The sequence below is a fragment of the Engraulis encrasicolus genome, chromosome 20, assembly GCF_034702125.1.
Source record: "Engraulis encrasicolus isolate BLACKSEA-1 chromosome 20, IST_EnEncr_1.0, whole genome shotgun sequence".
NCBI lineage: Eukaryota > Metazoa > Chordata > Actinopteri > Clupeiformes > Engraulidae > Engraulis > Engraulis encrasicolus.
Genome location: NC_085876.1, coordinates 17246514 through 17267157, shown reverse-complemented (window position 1 = coordinate 17267157; position 20644 = coordinate 17246514). Strand labels below are relative to the sequence as shown.

At 44.7% G+C, this 20644-nt stretch overlaps 1 protein-coding gene across 1 annotated transcript in view; it reads left to right on the top strand.

Annotated features, from left to right (window-relative positions):
* Window positions 1-3361: 3361 nt before the first annotated feature.
* Window positions 3362-20644, top strand: part of ints8 (integrator complex subunit 8) — a 26075-nt gene continuing 8792 nt past the window's right edge. The window contains exons 1-18 of the mRNA XM_063185509.1: window positions 3362-3510; window positions 3846-3993; window positions 4149-4323; window positions 4547-4687; window positions 5078-5149; window positions 5835-5886; window positions 6959-7141; window positions 8802-8909; window positions 10029-10184; window positions 10902-11002; window positions 11387-11528; window positions 12653-12723; window positions 13412-13587; window positions 14261-14391; window positions 16265-16375; window positions 17240-17444; window positions 18641-18762; window positions 20206-20390. Of these exons, the coding sequence (XP_063041579.1) occupies window positions 3864-3993; window positions 4149-4323; window positions 4547-4687; window positions 5078-5149; window positions 5835-5886; window positions 6959-7141; window positions 8802-8909; window positions 10029-10184; window positions 10902-11002; window positions 11387-11528; window positions 12653-12723; window positions 13412-13587; window positions 14261-14391; window positions 16265-16375; window positions 17240-17444; window positions 18641-18762; window positions 20206-20390 (2261 nt within the window). The 5' untranslated portion in view covers window positions 3362-3510; window positions 3846-3863. The remainder of the gene's footprint in view (window positions 3511-3845; window positions 3994-4148; window positions 4324-4546; window positions 4688-5077; window positions 5150-5834; window positions 5887-6958; window positions 7142-8801; window positions 8910-10028; window positions 10185-10901; window positions 11003-11386; window positions 11529-12652; window positions 12724-13411; window positions 13588-14260; window positions 14392-16264; window positions 16376-17239; window positions 17445-18640; window positions 18763-20205; window positions 20391-20644) is intronic.

The window sequence follows — 20644 nt, the reverse complement described above, 5'->3', positions numbered from 1 at the left end:
TCATTATGACTGGAAAAAAAATGCATTTTTCATATGCAAAGGGGGGATCTTCTCCATGGTCCGCCATTTTGAATTTCCAGAAATAGCCATTTTTAGCTGCAAAAATGTACTTGGGCCATACTAGAAAAAAATAGCCTATTACTTTGTAAACTTTCATGAAAAGATCAAATTTGGCGATAGGCAGCCCAGTTTCAATGAGCAGCATAGTTGCAGTACCTTTTTTGACCATTTCCTGCACAGTGTCCTTTTAAGAAAGTGAGGACTCCAGGCTCTTCTACTAGATGATTTACCTCTTCACTTAACCTTAAGTTAACCTGAACCATCTTTGTTATAGGCCCCAGGTGTCTGTTTGTTTTGTTAGTTCCCTTGTGGTGCCTCATGCACAACTATGTGAGTATAAACTTATGTGCAATTTTACAAGTATCTTGCCTCGCACAAAAGCTACACTCATGTACAGTAAATGGCAAATAGATCAACAAAATATTAATTGGCTTACATTTCCCCTATTAAACTAAGGTTGATAAGTACATTTTCACTCCGCACTGTATTTTTAAAGAATCTGTTTCCATGCAACAATATGGGCAAAGAGAGATTTCTTTGGAACCCAGATATTTATTATTATAAGCCATGCCTGTCAGAGAATGTATTTTTAGTGGACTATTTCCATAATGTATGCTGCCCATTCACAAATGTTATCTTTTTCGTGCATATTTACAACCATCAATTTCAAAGTATTCATGAGTGTTCATGTTCACTGAATGTTCATGCATGAATAGGTGGGGCGGAGCTTCCCCATGTCCGGCATTTTGAATCACCAGTCAAATTGGCTGCAAAACGTATTGTGCTTTTGTCAGACCAGTAAATATTAGTTTATTGCTCTGTAAATATTTGTGAATTTGTAAATTGGCAGCATAAATGCAGAAAATGAGCTACTAAAATTGCATACTCTTCCTTTTAAACCAAGAGCAATGGATCACCCCAGGTCTTAAAGCAAGGTGACATGAGGCAACGTTTTGAGCAATGCTGTCTGACACCAATGTGTTTGGCTCTGTAATTTTCATATGATATGAAACAGGAAAATTGCTTCTGTTGTCGGTGCACTTTCTCTTCTGTTCATACATGTATTTTTACCCAGTGACATTGCTCATTTATTGCCCGCTCTATTATTTTTAAATGGGTGTATCCTATTGTATGTTACTTTTGTATACTGCCATGCTGTCTTTAACAATTTTGGAGTGAATGACTGTGGAAGGTGGTATAGACCTATTTGAGCACACAACCGAAGACCATGCCTCTCCAGACAAAGCAAACATTTTTTTTTATCGGTTGGTTGCAGAACACAGATTTTTCCCAAAGCACTGAATCTGAAGCAGTCTTCATTGTTGTTATTATTATAATAACCCGGGATGTTACAATTATTAAATGTGAATCATTTGTACGGGTTTAACTGTTCCGTTTTTAAATTATTAAATGGCATAGTATGTCAGGGGAATGGTTCTTTCACACATCAGTTTTTGTTTGGTTTGGTTAAAATATGGACGTCTGGAAAATGAAGGGAAGATTACTGTAAGTCTGCAGCTGACTGTCATTGCCATACAGCTCAGACTAAATGAATTACTGTATGCCATGGCCTTCACGGTTGCTGAATATACCCACATGTGTGTTGGTAACGTAGAATTTCCAAATAAGAGATTTAAATATAGATTTTTTTCCATACATAGTGGTGAATACAGAGAGAATTGCTGGTATAAGGTGGCTCGTAGTCAATCTGTAAAATTTCACATTTGAACAGTGTGACAAGAAGGGGTGGGTTTTATGAACAATATTGAACTCAAGATACAAATAAAAATTCAGTAGGCCTATGTCTTACAACTGACTGTTGTGTCTTATTTGAATGACCATTGAATGCCTACTTTGGATTCGGAAGTGCATCTGCCAGAACTCCCTAAGACAGTCAAGGGGGAGAGAAACGTGGTTTTCCACACTCGGCCAATATGGTTATTTGGTGGTAAAGTACTAAAAAAAAACACACACACACTCAAAGAGCTGAGCGAGGGCTTAGAGCCAGAGGGGCGTAAGTGGCATTTTTGACAAAAATGAGTTCTAGATATCAAATTAAAGGTCTTGATGAGCTCTATCTAACTGTACCAAAAATACATATCAGAACTCAACCTATATTGAATAAAACAACAAAGACCTAACACAGAAGTGGCCATCGGTGTTGGAGGCAAAAGGACGTACGTATCTCCATTCACTCCTATGGCTTAGATAGGCTCAGAAGGCCTATGCTAAAGTGAGGTGCATACAAACTATAGAATTGAAATTGAACTGCTTGTAAGTACAGTAAATGTTACACGGTCCAAGTGTTTGAAATTAAAAACATGAATATGAAGTAATAGATGAGATTGGAGCACTAAATGGATGTGACAACAGGGGTGAGCATTGCATTGTGTAGGCCTACTTGTATAGGATGGAAATGGCCAGGGTACATTACATTTACATTTCAATTGAGAAGTGGAGGTACTGACATCAGAATGTCTTTGTTGTATACAGTATTTGAAATAAAAGGAAGAAATCATGACTTATTCATCACATTGTTTTTAATCAAGAATGAGCAGATACGTCCTTTTCCCTCTCTTAACATTCAAAATGTTTGGTGCCCGAAAGGCATATCATGCATTTTTGGCCATATTTTTCAGTATTGTTAGCAATTTTCCAGATTTTATAATATGTTCAGTATGTCAATATGACATCATATTTTTAATTCATGACTGCCTCATATAAGTATGTTCATGGCTCTGATATTGTGGTTAAAGGTCAATAAATATAGTTGATTAAATAGCCTAGTGGTCAAAATTTTGTTTTTATTGTTGGTCAAATGCCACTTACGCCTCTCTGGCTCCAAACCCTGAATTTATCTATCTTTTGATGGTTCCAGAAAGTGCATACTTCAAAAGTAGCCTCAGTGGATGGTCTGTGTACAAAAAAATATATTAGAGAGAGAGAGAGAGAGAGAGAGAGAGAGAGAGAGAGAGAGAGAGAGAGAGAGAGAGAGCTGATCACCAACCAAGTAGGCCTATCACAGCTGAAGCACAGGTTGCATGCTGCAGTATTGAAATCCGTGGACACAGATTACTAATATACAGGTACAGTTTAGCAACTTGGGGTTACAGATTACAATGCAATTTTAGGCACACAGTTTGCAAATCTAGAGACAATTATGCTTGTATCCCCCCTCACCTCCCACCTGAGATTAGATTCTGAATATGAATGGAAGCTGCGCATATTGTGCGCCGCTAGGTTGTTACAAATCAAAGCTTTGTGAACCGGAAGCAGTTTGTAACAACACTTGCCGAATAAAACAAGGATGCTGTCGGAAAGTTGTGATGGTGAATGTGATGAATAAATATTTGCAATAAAAATACATTGTGCAAATCTACTTTGTATGTTATCATACCTGAAATAAAGAAGATCTGGCACAAGTCTACTTGAGGTCAAATTATTTAAACGGTAAGAAGCATGCATGCTTTCTTTCTGGTTGACAAGATGGGTTGCATCGTTAGCCAGCGCTGGGTTATTTAGATAACTAGCAAGGACCCTAGCTTGCTTTTTAAGTGAGCTTTGAGAGGTTTCGCGTGTCGTATACTTGCTCACATCGTTCACAAGCTGTGGAGAATATAGTTTTGTGTGCAAAGACATGAGCGTAAGTCATTTTGCATGGTCTAGTCAAAGTAATGGTGGAATGAATGGACTGGAACGTTAGATAGCCCATGAACTAAACTATCTGTTTGCCAATGTAAAGAAACATTCAGATTCTGAAATATGAAATGTTCTTTCAACGACAGCTCAAACACGTTAAGAGGATGAGCGCCGAGGCCGCGGACAGGGAGGCTGTGACGGGCAGCCGACCCTCTACCCCGCCGCAGACCTCCTGGTTCGAATTCATCTTGGATGTGGCATTGTTGGAGAAGCATTTGCAAAAACCCAATCCTGGTCTGTAACCACACCAAGTATACACTTAACACAACGTACACCACTTGAAATGCACATGATTGGGATGATTCTGCCCTGGTATTCTTGTAGACACTATGTCTTATTAACCTTTTCTCTTGTCTTTATCTGCCCTTCTACTGTGCTTGTGCTCTCAGACCCATCACCAGTGCAACTTGTCATTCAGTTCCTGGAGCAGGCGTCCAAACCTTCAGTGAATGAACAGAACCAGGTCCAGCCACCGATAGACAACCGCAGGAACCGCACCCTGAAGCTCTTGGCCCTGAAAGTAGCTGCTCATCTCAAATGGGACTTGGACGTGCTGGAGAAGGGGTCAGTCTTAAAAGTCACTTCTCCTGTTCATGCAAATATGGGATCTAGTAATCATGCAATATCAAGGTGTAATGGGGGCAAGTCCTGCCTATGCCTCTGCACTCGCACCAGTGTATCTGAATGCAGCTCAATGTAATAGTTTTGTGTGTGTGCGTGTGTGTGTGTGTGTGTGTGTGTGTGTGTGTGTGTGTGTGTGTGTGTGCGTGTGTGCGCTATGCTTCAGGTTGACCATCCCTGTGCTGAACATGCTTCTGAATGAGCTGCTGTGCGTCAGCAAAGTGCCCCCTGGCGTCAAGCACGTGGAGCTGGACCTGGCTACCTTGCCACCCACCACAGCTATGGCTGTTATCATCTACAACCGATGGTAAACAACAACAACATGTAGAAGTAGTACTACCAAAGATTCGTCAGGGGTGAAAGTCAAACGACGTGACCCCCTGTCCTTTCCTGTTGCTTGCGGCCCCGTAATGCCTATGACAAAAAGGGCAAAACATTTTTATTAGTATGCACTATGATATTTGAGTTTTTCTTTTACTTCAGACATGTAAAAGTTTGATCTTTTACCTGACATGTTTCGACGGTCTAACTTCCGTCTTCATCAAAGGACCGAAACATGTGAGGTAAAAGATTAAATTTGCACATATCTGAAGTAGAAGAAAAACTCATGTGATTTAAACAGTTAGACATAATGAACTTTATACATAGTATGCACTATGTTTTCTCCTCAATTTCACCAATCCTTTGTTGGATGCAGGGCCATCCGGACCATTGTGCTGAGCAGCTTCCCTGAGAAGCAGACGAAACCGGGCCCCCATCAGATGAACATGTGGGTTTGCCAGCTCCTCTGTCTCTGTGTGTATGTGTGTGTGTGTGTGTGTGTGTGTGTGTGTGTGTGTGTGTGTGTGTGTGTGTGTGTGTGTGTGTGTGTGTGTGTGTGTGTGTGTGTGTGTGTGTGTGTCTGTCTGTCTGTCTGTCTGTCTGTCTGTCTGTCTGTCTGTCTGTCTGTCTGTCTGTCTGTCTGTCTGTCTGTCTGTCTGTCTGTCTGTCTGTCTGTCTGTCTGTCTGTCTGTCTGTCTGTCTGTCTGTCTGTCTGTCTGTCTCTCTGTCTCTCTGTCTGTGTTTTTGCATTTCTGAGATATCAAGATTAGGTTTGGCTTCTTCCCTCATCACAGCTTTGTGTCAGTAGCTGTGTGTGTGTGTGTGTGTCTGTCTGTCTGTCTCTCTGTGTTTTTCCATTTCTGATATCAAGATTGAATTTGGGTACTTCTCTCATCACAGCTTTGTGTCATTAGCAGTAAAAGTGTGTGTGTGTGTGTGTGTGTGTGTGTGTGTGTGTGTGTGTGTGTGTGTGTGTGTGCTGTGCGTGTGCGCACGCACACGGTGTGTTTGTTTGTGTGAATATGTGATCCTCTGATTCCAGAATGTGTGTTGGCTGCATCAAGGTTTTCTTGGTATGATCTTTTTGTGTCTCCTATACACAACACATCTAAGCAGCAGCTGTGTTTTTATAGGATGAATGTGCTGCAGCAGGAGAAGGAGCTGACGGAGAACATCTTGGCTGTGGTGAGTGCAGAGACTGAGGGATACTGATATGAGTGAAGTGAACATATTAGAAATATTTCATTTCCTTCCCCGTCTCTCTCCCAATTGGCTTCCTGTCCACCTCTCACACTGTCTTGTAAAATAAAGTCGTAAAAGACAAAAAAAAAAATCTTTAAAAAAAAAGAAATATTTTATTTCTTACTCATGGTCAGAATATTTTATTTCTAACTCATGGTCCTGGAGGGGATTCTGATTGTCAAAACCCTGAACTTGAAAAAATAACACAAACTTCCCTTAAAGGGGTATGCCATTATTTTGGGGGTTAATACAGTTAAAATCGTTGCCCAGTGTTTATAAAGGTGGTAAAGTGTCATATTTTTCATGTTAAGCGTTGTCTTGCTTTAAGACAAGTTAAAAGAGGGAGTATGTAGCTAAGCTAGTGAAAGTCAATGGATCACTGTAGCATGTGTGATCCATTGACTCTCACTAGCTTTGATACTTACTCCCTCCTTAAAAAAAGATGACGCCTAACATGACAAATAAGACACTTTACCACCTTAATAAACCCAGGGCAATGATTTTAACCATATTCAGCCCCAAAATAGTACTTTAACAGCGCAGGAAAGCAGGACTCCATCATGGTCCTGGAATGGGTTCAGGGTCCAGGTCTTGACCTCCACCTTGTAATATCTATATGAAGTAAAATCCTGATTTTGATTTTGTCCCTAATTCCCAGCTGAATGAGCACACATCTGACTCAATCATGGTTCCTCTGGGCATCCAAACCCAGACCATGACCATGAAAAGTCCTGACAAAGACCTGACCTATGACCTGACAAATGTTTCTTCTTCCCCATGTTAAATGCTCGGTATTATTCATTACTTCATCACTTATGCGTATTGGACCATCACTGTTACTTGTCCTGTCTGCACTTTGATGCCAGTCTGTAAATGTCAGTCCCATGTATGTCTATGTCCTTTCATGGTATAAGAGAGAAGATATAATTCCAAATTCCTTGGATGACCTCCGCATATGAAGAAACTGACAATAAAAGCTGACTTGACTTGACTTTTTTCTTTTCTGTGAGCTCAGCTGAAGGAGCAGGCGTCTGACTCCATCATGGTCCTGGAGGGCGTTCTGGGTATCCAGAAGGACTTCTACATCCACACCCTGCGCACGCTGGACCTGCTGGCGGCTGACCCCTCCACTGCCAACGGGGAGACGGAGAGCTCCACCGCGGGCCTGTGCATCAGTGCCGATGAACTGCACTGTCAGGTAATGGGTTGGCTTATATGTCTACATCCACATTGGCCGTGATCCTTTAGCTCAGTGGTTCTCAACCTTTTTTTTGAACAAATGGCCCCTTGACCTCACCGTAAAGCTAGATTTATGCTTCAGACGCAGAGCCTCTGCGTCCGTCCGTCTTCTGTCTGTGCGACTCCACACCCCCCTCGCAGAGGCTCTGCGCCCGTCATCGAGCGCCTTGAAAAAAATCTAACTATCCGTCGGACGGGCGCGGAGGACACAGACCAAAAGACGCTATGATTGGTCGACTCGCCACTTCCTTGTTCTGTTCTTGTGGCAGCGCAATGGCAGTAGTTTGCGAGAGCAGAGCAGTATTCAGTTAAAAACTAGGCTATATTAATGCCTTGTGTGTAAATGTATGTAAATACACGAAGCTACAAGCTAAGTAACAAACAATGCATCAGTTGAACACTCGTGGCACAATTCCTGCGGTTTTACTACCGTAGCTTCCTCCACCGAATGTAGACACACATGGCCAGAATCAACTGTCTTTACATCTTTGCATTTTCTGCTCGTGAAAACAGACTGGGTAGCCTATGTCAAATAATGATACCAGTGCATTGCCTTTGCAATTTGTGTGAAAATATAGCTAACCGGGCTAGAAAGCAACATTGCTTAATAATGACCGCAGTGCTTACAATGCAGTGAAAGTAATCGCGCAATTTCAAATGTGTCTCGCGACGAGACCTCGGACCTCGCAGAACTCGCAGATGCATGAATACAATGTTGGTTCGTGGCCACTCCCACGCGACTTTTGACGAGCGCAGTTGCAGAAATCTAATCTGACCTTAAAGGCGTATGCCACTATTTTGGGGCTTAATACAGTTAAAATCGTTGGCCAGGGTTTATAAAGGTGGTAAAGTGTCTTATTTTTCATGTCAAGCGTTGTCTTGCTTTAAGACAGGTTAAAAGAGGGAATATGTCGCTAAGCTAGTGAAAGTCAATGTATCCGTGTAGCATGCTACAATGCTACACGGATACATTGACTTTCACTAGCTTAGCGACATATTCCCTCTTTTAACTTGTCTTAAAGCAAGACAACAGCTTGCATGAAAAATAAGACACTTTACCACCTTTATAAACCCCAGCCAACGATTTTAACTGTATTAAGCCCCAAAATAGTGGCATACCCCTTTAAGCCTGCCAATGCCCCCCTTAGTCTTAAAAAATGAAATGGGCTAATGCCCCCGCTCTCAGGTGTCTTGTTCTCAACACTTTCTGAGAGGGCTGTTTAGAATCCCCATTGAGAAACGCTACTTTAGCTCATGTACTTCAAAGTCTTAACAAAATACACTTCAGTAATCTAGACGTCAACTTCTACAGATGTTACAGAGTTCTACAGAGTTAGCTCTGCTCACCGTAGGTGTTTTGTATTTTGTCTCTCTTGAGTGTTTTCTTAGATGACTGCCTGCCTATACTACAAAGCTGATTCAGGATAAGTGAAGGTTTAGTTGAGAGGTAAATCATCAAATAGAAGAGCCTGGAGTCCTCATTTTCTTAAGAAAATCTCTTGTATTAGATGATTTACCTCTTAACTTAACCTTACCTTATCCTGAGCCAGCTGTGTAGTATACTGTAGGCCCCTTGTGTAACTGGTGGATGTTGTTTTTTGTGTTGTGTGTGTGTGCAGGTGCATTATGACCTGGGAGGCATCTACTTCCAGCAAGGCGGCGCCGACACCGCCGCCTACGAGAAGGCCAGGGACAACTTCAGACGGGCCAAAGAGCTCTACGCCAAGGTACAGAACACAGGCTGTCCTCTGTGGAATTGATATGTCATAATTGCTGACCGTGTGTATTTGTTTGTGTCGTCTGTGTCATCAATGGTGACGTTTCATTGTTCTTGTTGTGAGTAGTAGTGCGTATTTTGGACTTTGTGTGTGAGCTTCACACTCTGGCCAAGAGGCCGTACTTGTGTGTGTGTGCCCGCGTGTGTGTGCGTGTGCGTGTGCGCGTGTGCGCGTGCGCGCGTGCGTGCGTGCGTGCGTGTGTGCGTGCGTGCGTGTGTGCGTGTGTGTGTGTGTGTGTTTGTGTGTGTTGCCTGTGTGTGTGTGTTGCCTGTGTGTTGGATGATATGTTGTAATTTGTTCTCCTTGTAGTATTTTGTAGGTGGTATGATGTATGATTTTGTGTGTGTGTCAGGGCTTGACACTGGCACCTGAAACCCGACCAAATCCTGGTAACACTTGGCTGTGGCTGGTAACAATCTCAGTGTCACTAGCCAATTTGGCAGGTAGCTTATTCTATGGTATGAAACCAGAATAGTGTATATTCTGCACTTGTTTGTATTTAAGTTGAAGAAAAAGCTCAGTTACTCAGGTTCTATTTGTTTGTTTTATTTCCATGTAGAAATGCATCACTCATCTTCTTGTTAAGCACGTCATCTTCTGAGGTTAGATGTACAGTGTCATAATAAAAAAAATGTGGCTAGTAGAATAGCAGGATGGCTAGTGACTCGGGAAAACCACTAGCCACAGTGGCCGGCAAGTAATTAAGTTAATGTCAAGCCCTGTGTGTGTGTGTGTGTGTGTGTGTGTTGTGTATCCCTGGTCTTGACTGGGCCTTCTTAAAAGTCACTCAGCTGTTTTCCCTCCAGTCCAGTTTGTTATCTAGGTGGACGCCTAGGTATTTGTAGGAGGGAACAGCTTCTACGGGAGCGCTGGTGTTCTCAACTGATGTATCATATACTGATCATGATGTATAATTTGTGCCTGTGTGTGTGTGTGTGTGTGTGTGTGTGTGTGTGTGTGTGTGTGTGTGTGTGTGTGTGTGTGTGTGTGTGTGTGTGTGTGTGTGTGTGTGTGTGTGTGTGTGTGTGTGTGTGTGTGTGTGTGTGTGTGTGTGTATCCCTGTCCCAGCTGGACTCTGGTGCGCTGCACTGCCACCTGGATGAGCGGAGGCTAGCGGGCTACTGGAGCGCCTGCAGAGGCCTTACTGGAGCCTCAGACCCCTCAGACACACAGCTCACAGCCCACGGCCAGATCAACAGCTTCATTCGCTCACACAACCACCAGGTAGGCCTGTGAGTGAGTGAGTGAGTGAGTGAGTGAGTGAGTGAGTGAGTGAGTGAGTGAGTGAGTGAGTGAGTGAGTGAGTGAGTGAGTGAGTGAGTGAGTGAGTGAGTGAGTGAGTGAGTGAGTGAGTGAGTGAGTGAGTGAGTGAGTGTGTGTGTGTGTGTGTGTGCGTGTGCGTGTGCGTGTGTGCGAATGTGAGTGCTTGTGTGTGTGTGCGCGTGCATGAGTGTATTTGAGTGTGTCCGACCCCTCAGACACACAGCTCACACCCTACGGCCAGATCAAAAGCTTCATACGCTCACACAACCACCGTGTGTGTGTGTGTGTGTGTGTGTGTGTGTGTGTGTGTGTGTGTGTGTGTGTGTGTGTGTGTGTGTGTGTGTGTGTGTGTGTGTGTGTGTGCGTGCGTGCGTGCGTGCGTGCGTGCGTGCGTGCGTGCGTGCGTGCGTGCGTGCGTGCGTGCGTGCGTGCGTGCGTGCGTGCGTGCGTGCGTGCGTGCGTGCGTGCGTGCGTGCGTGCGTGCGTGCGTGCGTGCGTGCGTGCGTGCGTGCGTGCGTGCGTGTGTGTGTGTGGTGGTCACATACTGTAAAACTAGCAGTGTATTAAAAAAGTAGCAGTGATTTCATCTGTCTCTCTCTCTCTCTCTCTGTCTCTCTCTCTCTCTCTTTCTCTCTCTCTCTCTCTCTCTCTCTCTCTCTCTCTCTCTTCTTTATGCAGGCCCTTGTGGAGGCGTTTATAAAAGACAACATCCAGCTCAGTTTGCCAAACAGCTTCAGGCACTCGGTGTTGCTGGAGTTCCAACATAAAGTGCAGCTTGGGTGAGAATGAAACTTCTCTTATCCTCCGATTGGTATGTATTAAGGGATCAATCAAACTAAGGGGTGTAACGCGCTCAACTCAACCAAAGTAAAAAACAAAAACTGGGTGCTCATTCCTCAAGAATATACGAAATTAAGAGAACAGGGCAGCACTCCAAGTCTTGTGTTACGGGGAATAAAACACAAAACTTGGATTGCTGTCCTGTTCTCTTTATTATGTATTAAGGGATGAAATGCCTGACCCTAGGTAAAAAAAGAAGGTGTTTTTGAAAGCATGAGTGCACTTGGGCTAACTGTGTGTGTGTGTTGTGTGTGTGTGTCTTGTGTGCGTCTGTCTTGTCTGTGTCTGTGTCTTTTGTCTTGTGTGTGTGTTGTGGTCCATAGGGAGCGGAGCCTGGACGAGGTGTGCCATAAGCTGTGTGTGTGTAACGCGGTGCGGGATGCTCTGGAGGGTCAGGTGCTGAGTGTCAGCTACCAGCAGCTCCTGCTCAAGCCCAGCAAGCGCACCGTCAGCTTCCTGCTGGAGGTGAGTCCAAGGTCATGAAAGCACAGAATGAAGTGAAGTGAAAAGTGAAAGCCGAACTTGTAAACTCCAACTCCCATTGTCATTGTGACACAGCACTCCACACCACACAAGTGAACACTGTACACTGCGAAATTGCATTTTTGCCTCACCTGTGCAAGGGGGCCTCAATGGTGTCCCAAGGGAGCAGTGTGGCGGGACGGTACCATGCTCAGGGTACCTCAGTCATGGAGGAGGATGGGGTAGAGCACTGGTTAATTACTCCCCCCACCAACCTGGCGAGTCGGGAGTCGAACCGGCAACCTTTGGGCTACAAGTCTGACGCCCTAACCGCTTACCCATGACATGCCCATGATAGCACCAGCATACTACTGTACTTATTAGTCCAAGGTCACATGAGGACAGAACCAGAGATGTATAAAGAAGTGTAAAGAACGCTTATTGGTGTAACTTCGACACTAGTATTTGCATGGTGTTACATGGTTGCGACTATGTAATGCAATGCTATAAGTGTACATCCATAATAGTATTTCTACTTTTATATACCTCTGAACAGGACACCATCAACAACTTGTGCCTCTTTTCCACTGCTGGTTTTCTGGTAGGCCTACAGCTCGACACAGCGCGACTCGGCCGCCACTTTTTGCTTCACGATTGAGCTGTGTCGTGCCTATTCGAAAAAGCAAAAAGGGGCGGCCCAGTCGCACTGTGTCAAGCTGTAGGCCTACCAGAAAACCGGCAGTGGAAAAGAGGCATTAGTCTTAGTAGCATTTATTCGTCAACAACTGTATTTGTTGCAATGTCTAGTTTCCAACATACTGTATCAGTCTGATGTGGATGTTGTGTACATTACAACAAATGGAAATGGAGAATTGTTACACATTTTCCTACCAAGTGTATTCATGGGCTAGAAAAGGGCATGTTCAGAAGCTGTTGAGTAATTGACGGATCGCAAAAGCCACACCCCCTAGTTAATGTTGCTACCTACGTCCATCAAAAACGTAGAAACAGACACGTTTTGGTTGCGTTGCATAGGCCATGTGTGTACACTAATTGCATACACACGCTGAAGCTTTATTCAACTGTGAAGTACAACAACTTGATGATGGCGATGTACTGGTTGACAGGTGTGCAGCAGGTCCCTGGAAAAGGATCGTGTGCCTGACACTGCCAAGAGAAACATGGCCATTTTCCTCAAGTAAGTCATCATTGAAATTCAAATGAAGCCTTAACATGTTAGTCATAAATGTTATAGGGTATAGGGATGGTGTTAGTGTGACTGCATTTAGGTTTTGTGTTATGGAAGTGTCTGTGTGTGCACGCTGTTATAATGTATATAATAGATATAATGTATTATCAATATAATAATATATTATAATATAATATATATAATAATCATATTTCTCTGTCTGTAGGAGTCTTAATAATGAGTCTTCCTGGTGACGTCCCATCGTGTCTTGTATATAATAATCATACTTCTCTGTAGGAGTCTGTGTGAGGGCCTCGAGGAAGTGTTAATGATAATAATAGTAATAATAATGATAATAATAATAATACAGTAATAATATAATATTTACAATGTCTAATATATATAATTATTGTAGGAGTCTGTGTGAGGGCCTGGAGGAGGTTCCCCTGGCCTTCATGGTGTCTTAATAATGATAATATCAATATAATAATATTTATAATACTGATGATATCAATATAATAATATTTATTATAAATTCAAAAATAAAAAATCATATTTCTTTGTGTAGGAGTCTGTGTGAGGGTCTGGAGGAGGTGCCCCTGGCCTTCCTGGTGTCTTAATAATGATAATATCAATATAATAATAATCATATTTCTCTGCCTGTATATATAATGGGTGTAATGTATCTGTATTGTAGGAGTCTGTGTGAGGGTCTGGAGGAGGTGCCGCTGGCCTTCCTGGTGACGTCCCATCGTGTCTTCATGGAGCTGCTGCAGGACGAGGACCGCAGGGCGCTGCTGGAACACCTCCGCAGGAGGTCCGCCACCGTGAACCTCAGCGCCAAACCCCTGCCCTCCTTCTACGATATACCAGGTAGGCAGCACACACACACACACACACACACACACACACACACACGTCATATGATCAGCCACTGTGAACCTCAGCGCCAAACCCCTGCCCTTCTTCTACGATATACCAGGTAGGCAGCACACACACACACACACACACACACACACACACACACACACACACACACCTGCGTCATATGATCAGCCACCGTCAACCTCAGTGCCAAACCCCTGCCCTCCTTCTACGATATACCAGGTAGGCAGCACACACTGTACATAAGTACATGCACAATTCATAGGAAATCCCAGGAAGACAAGGCGAAGCATATGGTAGCCTACTTTAGTTTTACAAAAATGATAAATCTTAGTCTGTATAAATTAGGGCTGCACAATATATCGAAAATGTATCGAAATCGCGATATCAAGAGTTGCGATATTCGTGTGGCAAAAATGACAACAAGTAAACAATTTCTGTTCTGTCCAATCAGTAGCTGAATGTCAACAAATGCGCAAAAAGCCAGCCATTACCAAAGCCACGACCCCCACACAGACCGACAAATTAGTGAGAAGAAAAACACTCAACTATATTTCTTAATATCGTTATCGAGGCATTGCATGCTGTTATTGAGTATCGCATTTTTAAAATATTGTGCTGCCCTAGTCTAAATGTCTGTCTGTCTGTCTGTCTGTGGCAGCGTCTGCGAGTGTGAACATCGGGCAGCTGGAGCAGCAGCTAGTTCTCTCTCTGGAGCCCAGACGCCTTCGCCAGATCCTGATTGAGCTCCATGGCCTGGCCGAGAGACCATACTGGAGGGTCAACAGCAAGGTCTGTGTGTGTCTGTGTGTGTGTGAGAGTGTCCTTGTGTGTGTGCGTGTGCGTGTGTGTGTGTGTGTGCGTGCGCGCGCGTGTCCTTGTGTGTCCTCATCGACCTCCCGACCTCTACATGTTGGCCGATCTACCCTACTGGAGGGTCAACAGCAAGGTGTGTGTGTGTCTGTGTGTGTGTGTGTGTGTGTGTGTGTGTGTGTGTGTGTGTGTGTGTGTGTGTGTGTGTGTGTGTGTGTGTGTGTGTGTGTGTGTGTGTGTGTGTGTGTGTCTGTGTGTGTCCTCATTAAACTCTGCGGTCTGGCCGAACAACCAGAGAGACTGGATATTATACTCTTAGATCTCTGGAACAACCGTAAGGAACTGGAAGGTGTAGTGAAGGGGGAGTAGAGTTGCCCTGCTGGAAGTTGAGCCCAGACCCTCTGGTTCTGGAGTACCAAACATGGGCTGCGATACACCTCACTGGCTCTGATGCTACACCAAAGAGCCTGGCCCGTTGGTGTGACAGAGTGCTCCTACAATCCTACTGATGGCCACTCACCATCACAGAGCCTTAACTTTAAATGATGTATCCTAAATTGCAGGATACCTGCAGTTTGTACTGTACTAAGGTACTGTAAAAACTGCAGGTATCCTGCGATTTAGGATACAAGTTACTACAAAATTGTGCAGAGGCGTTTGTGTTTCCTGCACTTTTGCGTTGTTTTTGCACTGTTTTTTTCTGTTATATGCTTATGGTGTGTTAGTAGCTGTGTTTTCAGTGAGTCATGTTTTCACACAGCCACATGTGTTGCCAGATGTGTCAAATCCTGCCCAAAAGTTGCTCAAAAACCGCCAAGAGGCGCTAAGTTCCGCCCATTTTCAACACATTGCATTGATTTCTATGGGCATTAAACTGCATCAAACTTTCCAGTTTTTACCCGCAGATGGCCATCACGAGTAGCCCAATTGGGCGGGTAACCGCCCAATCTGGCAACTCTGACAGCTACATGTGCTTTGGCCCAGTTGTGGGTGAAAGCCTTGTCTGCATGTGTAATACACTTGCCATTGAAACAAACCACACCTATGAGAAGCCCAGTTCAGGCCTCCTGTGAAACGCACACATTCACACATTCACGCTCTCATGTCCCAGATACAACGTTCATCTTTTCTGCTCTCATCATGTGTAGTGGTGTACCGTTTCGAGAATTGAGATTACCGGTAAATGGTAATCACCCAGCTGCTGCAAACACAGTTGGCCGCAGACTGCTGCTTACGGTAGTCTGAATGATGGTGCCTGGGCTAGAACCAGTTCAAAACCCTGCTCTGAACTGTTTTGTGTCTATAGTTCATTGCCATCACAGAGGGGTTTATATTAGGGTAGGTCATTTGCAATGACCCGGTCTGTCTCTGTTTCTGCGTGTTGTGAGTTGCCTGCAGGTGTCGCCAAACACACAAAGCACAACAATGCGTTTGGAAAAGAACAGAATTAAAAACATTGGTAGAACTATACTTGAGAGACAACACCGGAGCAGCACAGATGTAATTATTTTTATTTTTCTATTATTCAAGTGACTCAAACGTTTTGATGGTTAGATGATCTTCATCAGTCATGTTGTGCACTTGAATAATAAAAAAACAAAAAGAAGTGCATCTGTGCTGCGCCGGTGTTGTCTCTCAAGTGAAGATTTCCTGCCTCTCTCCCGTCGATGCAGAAGCGCGAGGAATTACCCCTTTGATTGGTAGAACTATAGTTGCAAATGCTTAGTTTAAGTGCAATTTACCAATATGGCTGACTCAATGATTTCATTGGTGTTCTGTCTCCTCAGTGGGAGGTGCCAGTGGACTACATCAATGTGATCCTCACTTCATTAATGGTGTTCTGTCTCCTCAGTGGGAAGTGCCAGTGGACTACATCAATGTGATCCTGGCCATCAAAGACACCTTGGCACGAGATCTGGTCTACATCCTCATGGCAAAGGGCCTGCACTGCATCACCCTGAAGGTTAGTGCACAAAACCAGAATGGTTTTAAAAAAGTAGGTAGAGGTTTATGTCTGGGGTGGGGAACCTTTTTCAATCGAGGGGCCACTTCAAATTCATTTGAGGGCGGTAAAAGTCCTCCGATGCCCGTATTATGAACACAAACCAGGATTTCCCCCTGCACTTTCCCCCTTTAAAACAGACCCCACCTTCCTCTAGGTCAGTGTTTCCCAACCAGGGGTACGTGGTTTAGGGGCTTAGAGGCTTAGGGGGTACGCAAGACAAACAAGGTTGGGAAACACTGCTCTAGGTCCCCTGAATATAATTTCATTGTATTGCAAATGTATTTTCTAAGTTTCCTTTACAGAATATGTCATATTTCATCTTATTAACATTAAAACTATATCGGGGGCCGGATAAAACGCCCTCGGGCTGCAAACGGCCCTCAAGACATAGGTTCCCCAAACTTGGTTTATTTACTATGATGAATCCATTTTAAGGAGAAACCAGTGGTATGACACATAGTATGCCTTTAATGATAGTCGTGCCCCATGGTCTCCTCTCCAGATCAGGACTTTGAGTATGCTTGGCATGTGTATCTGCAGTTGCTTATGCAGAAACGTGCATGTTGGCCCTTTAATGGTTAAGCTCCCCTCCCACTGCCCCCTCTCTCCTCTCTCTCCTCTCTCCCCTCTCTCCTCTCCCACTGCCCCTCTCTCTCCCCTCTCTCCTCTCTCTCTTCTCTCTTCTCTCTCCTCTCTCTCTCCTCTCTCTCCTTTCTCTACTCTCTCTCCTCTCTCTCCTCCCTCTCTCTCCTCTCTCTATCCCCTCTCTCCCCTCTCTCCCCTCTCTACCCTCTCTACCCTCTCTCTCCCTCCTTTTCTCAGGATTTCGGCCATGCGCGCCAGCTGTTCTCGGCGTGTCTGGAGCTGGTGACGGAGTTCTCTCCGATGCTGCGTCAGGTGATGCTGAACGAGATGCTGCTGCTGGAGGTTCGAACCCACGAGAGCAACGCGGCGCAGGGCTGCAGTGACAAGCCCACTCCCGACCTGGTCAGCCGCGTACGGGGCTACCTAGAGATGAGGCTGCACGGTGAGAGCACGTGCGCGCGCGCACGCACGCACGCACGCACGCACGCACACACACACACACACACACACACACACAGACAGACACACTGCTGCCCAGACAAGCCCTCACCTGACCTCGTCAGCCACTTGCGGGGATACCTGAAAATTAGAATCAAGTTGAACATACACACATTCACACACATTTGCCATATGTAGAATTGGTAGGCAGTTACATTTCAAAATGGAAATACTCCTCTAGTTCTGAAAAGTATTCTCGACCGCTTTTTTAATATGATTGCTTGCCATGAATGTCCAAACTTACAAGATGGGTCAGTTCGTGTGAATGGAATTACACTACACTCCCTACATGTACGTTTTAGTGATCACGCATACAGAAGTATCAACAGGATCTATGCAGACTGTGGCAGCAGTGGTAACGTATGCAAATAGTCTTTGGAAATGCAGCATTAAGAGAATTAACCATTTTTGAATTGAGATGATTCACTGGTGTCACTGCAGCAGCAGATTAGATCTCGTTTCCGGCTCAAAAATCCAAATCTGATTAGATGATGGATCCAATGAGATAATCGGATAATACGTTTGTTCCGTTTTTTCAGTGATGTCTCTGTCTCTCTCTCACACACACCTAGTACTACGCAGCTGACTTTGTTGGGCAACATTTTAAAGTTTCCATCCAAAATCCATCAGATGGAGATGCTTGCCAGAATTTCTTAATTTTTCTTCTTTTGTCTTCTTTTGTCTACTGTATGTTTCCGAGTGGAGTTTACTGATGGAGACTTTGCCCATGTAACCTTTTGCTGTTGGAATTTGTAGTTTTTGTCTCTGGCCGCATTCAGGCCGACTGAGAACCGTGCCGGTGCCCGTTCCCGCACCTACTCGTGAACCGGCCGTCTTGTTCACGACACAGAAATTAGCGTTCGCGAACCGGAAAGTTGGTTCGCAATGCGAACCGGAAAATACTTGTTTTTTTCTCCGCGAACCGTGACGGTAACGTGGCTGTCAGCAGGTTCATCCGGGTAACACAGTCACATGCGGAAACAGTTCAGAGCCCGGTATGAGCAAGGGCGGTTCGCAGATGAGCACTTTAGTGCCGAACGCAACTGGTGCAGACACTGGCACCGGCTCGGTTTTGGTCAGCCAGAAAACCCTATGTATGAGCTGAAGCTTGAAGTCTTGTGTTTTGCCTGCGTTTCCCAGACCTCCCTCTGCGTCAGATCGTGGGGGAGGAGTGTGTGGCCTTCATGCTGAACTGGAGGGAGAACGAGTACCTCACACTACAGGTGCCGGCCGCGCTGGTGCAAAACAACCCCTACATCAAGGTAATGCACACACACGCACGTGCATGCACACACACATACACACACACACACACACACACACACACACACACACACACACACACACACACACACACACACACACACACACACACACACAATGGCCCTCACACAGCTCACTATGTTGTGCATGCACATCCACTCACACACACACACACACACACACACACACACACACACACACACACACACACACACACACACACACACACACACACACACACACACACAATGAACCTCACACAGCTCACTATGTTGAGCATGCACACACACACACACACACACACACACACACACACACACACACACACACACACACACACACACACACACACACACACACACACACAATGACCCTCACACAGTTCACTATGTTAAGCACGCGCATGCACACACACGCATGCACACACACACAGCTCACTGTTACACACACACACACACACACACAGCTCACTATGTTGAGCACACACATGCACACTCATACGCACATACAGTACACACACACACACACACACACACACACACAGCTCACTAAGTTACACATACACAGGTCACTATTTTACAAATACACACACACACACACACAGGTCACTGTTACACACACACACACACACACACACACACACACACACACACACACACACACACACACACACACACACACACACACACACACAGCTCTCTCTCACACACTCCCAGCTGAGTGAATAAGCAGTAAATCCCTTATTCATGTTTCCCGTTGTAATGGTTGCGCAGCATATGGGGCTAATTATGTAGAGGGCTGGTCAGCCACGGGCATATGGTCAAGCAACCGCTAATCTGCCTCTTAATTAAGCCTTTTTGCCCTTTTTAACGGACTTGTGTTCATTTACGGTTAATTGTTCATTTCTCATTTTTAAATCTTTTGTCTCATTGTTTTTCATTCACTCTTTTTAAGTCAATTAACTTCACTAATCTGGCTTAAAATTAGGACTGACTGTCTTTTTTCATTTCCATCTTTTGTATCTTATCTCTGACTCATATTTTTGTTATTCTCCTTTTTTAATCTTTGTTTTAGCCAATCTGGCCAGTTTACCTCAACCTCATCCAACACATGCACTGACATGATTATGTAGAATGAAAATAGACCAAATCGTGCTAAAATGAATACCATGCTCCCAAGCAACAGAGAATAAAGAAGTCGGAGATTTGGGTTCCATGTTTTTCCTCTCATCTTTCTTTCTATCTCTCATTCTCTGTTTTTATTGTTTTTCTCACGTTTTGTATTTCATTCTCTATCTTTTACATGTTCTTTCTTTCTTTTTCTCTCTCTCTCTCTCTCTCTCTCTCTCTCTCTCTCTCTCTCTCTCTCTCTCTCTCTCTCTCTCTCTCTCTCTCTCTCTCTCTCTCTCTCCCCCCTCCTCTCTCTCTCTCTCTCTCCTGTAGGTGGGCCAGCTGTTGGCGTCCACGTGTAAGGAGCTGCCGGGTCCTAAGGAGTCGCGGCGTACGGCTAAGGAGCTGTGGGAGGTGGTGGTGCTCATCTGCAGCGTCTCCACGCAGCACAAGCGCGCCTCCGACGGACGCCTCAGCCTCATCAAGCACCGCGAGTCCAGCCTCGGCATCATGCCCAGGTACACGCAAGACGTAAAGCTACATTAACACATGTTAACGCTACTAGTTACTTGCTTCTAGCTCACTCACTTGTTCGCCACTCACTCATGAACTCACTCACTCATTCCCTTACGTTCCCGCGAGTTGAAGTGAAAGAGAAGTGAAAGCCCAACTGGGAAACTTCAACTCCCATTGTCATTATGACACAGCACTCCACACAAGTGTTCACTGCACATTGCACACAATGAAATTGCAATTATGCCTCACCCGTGTA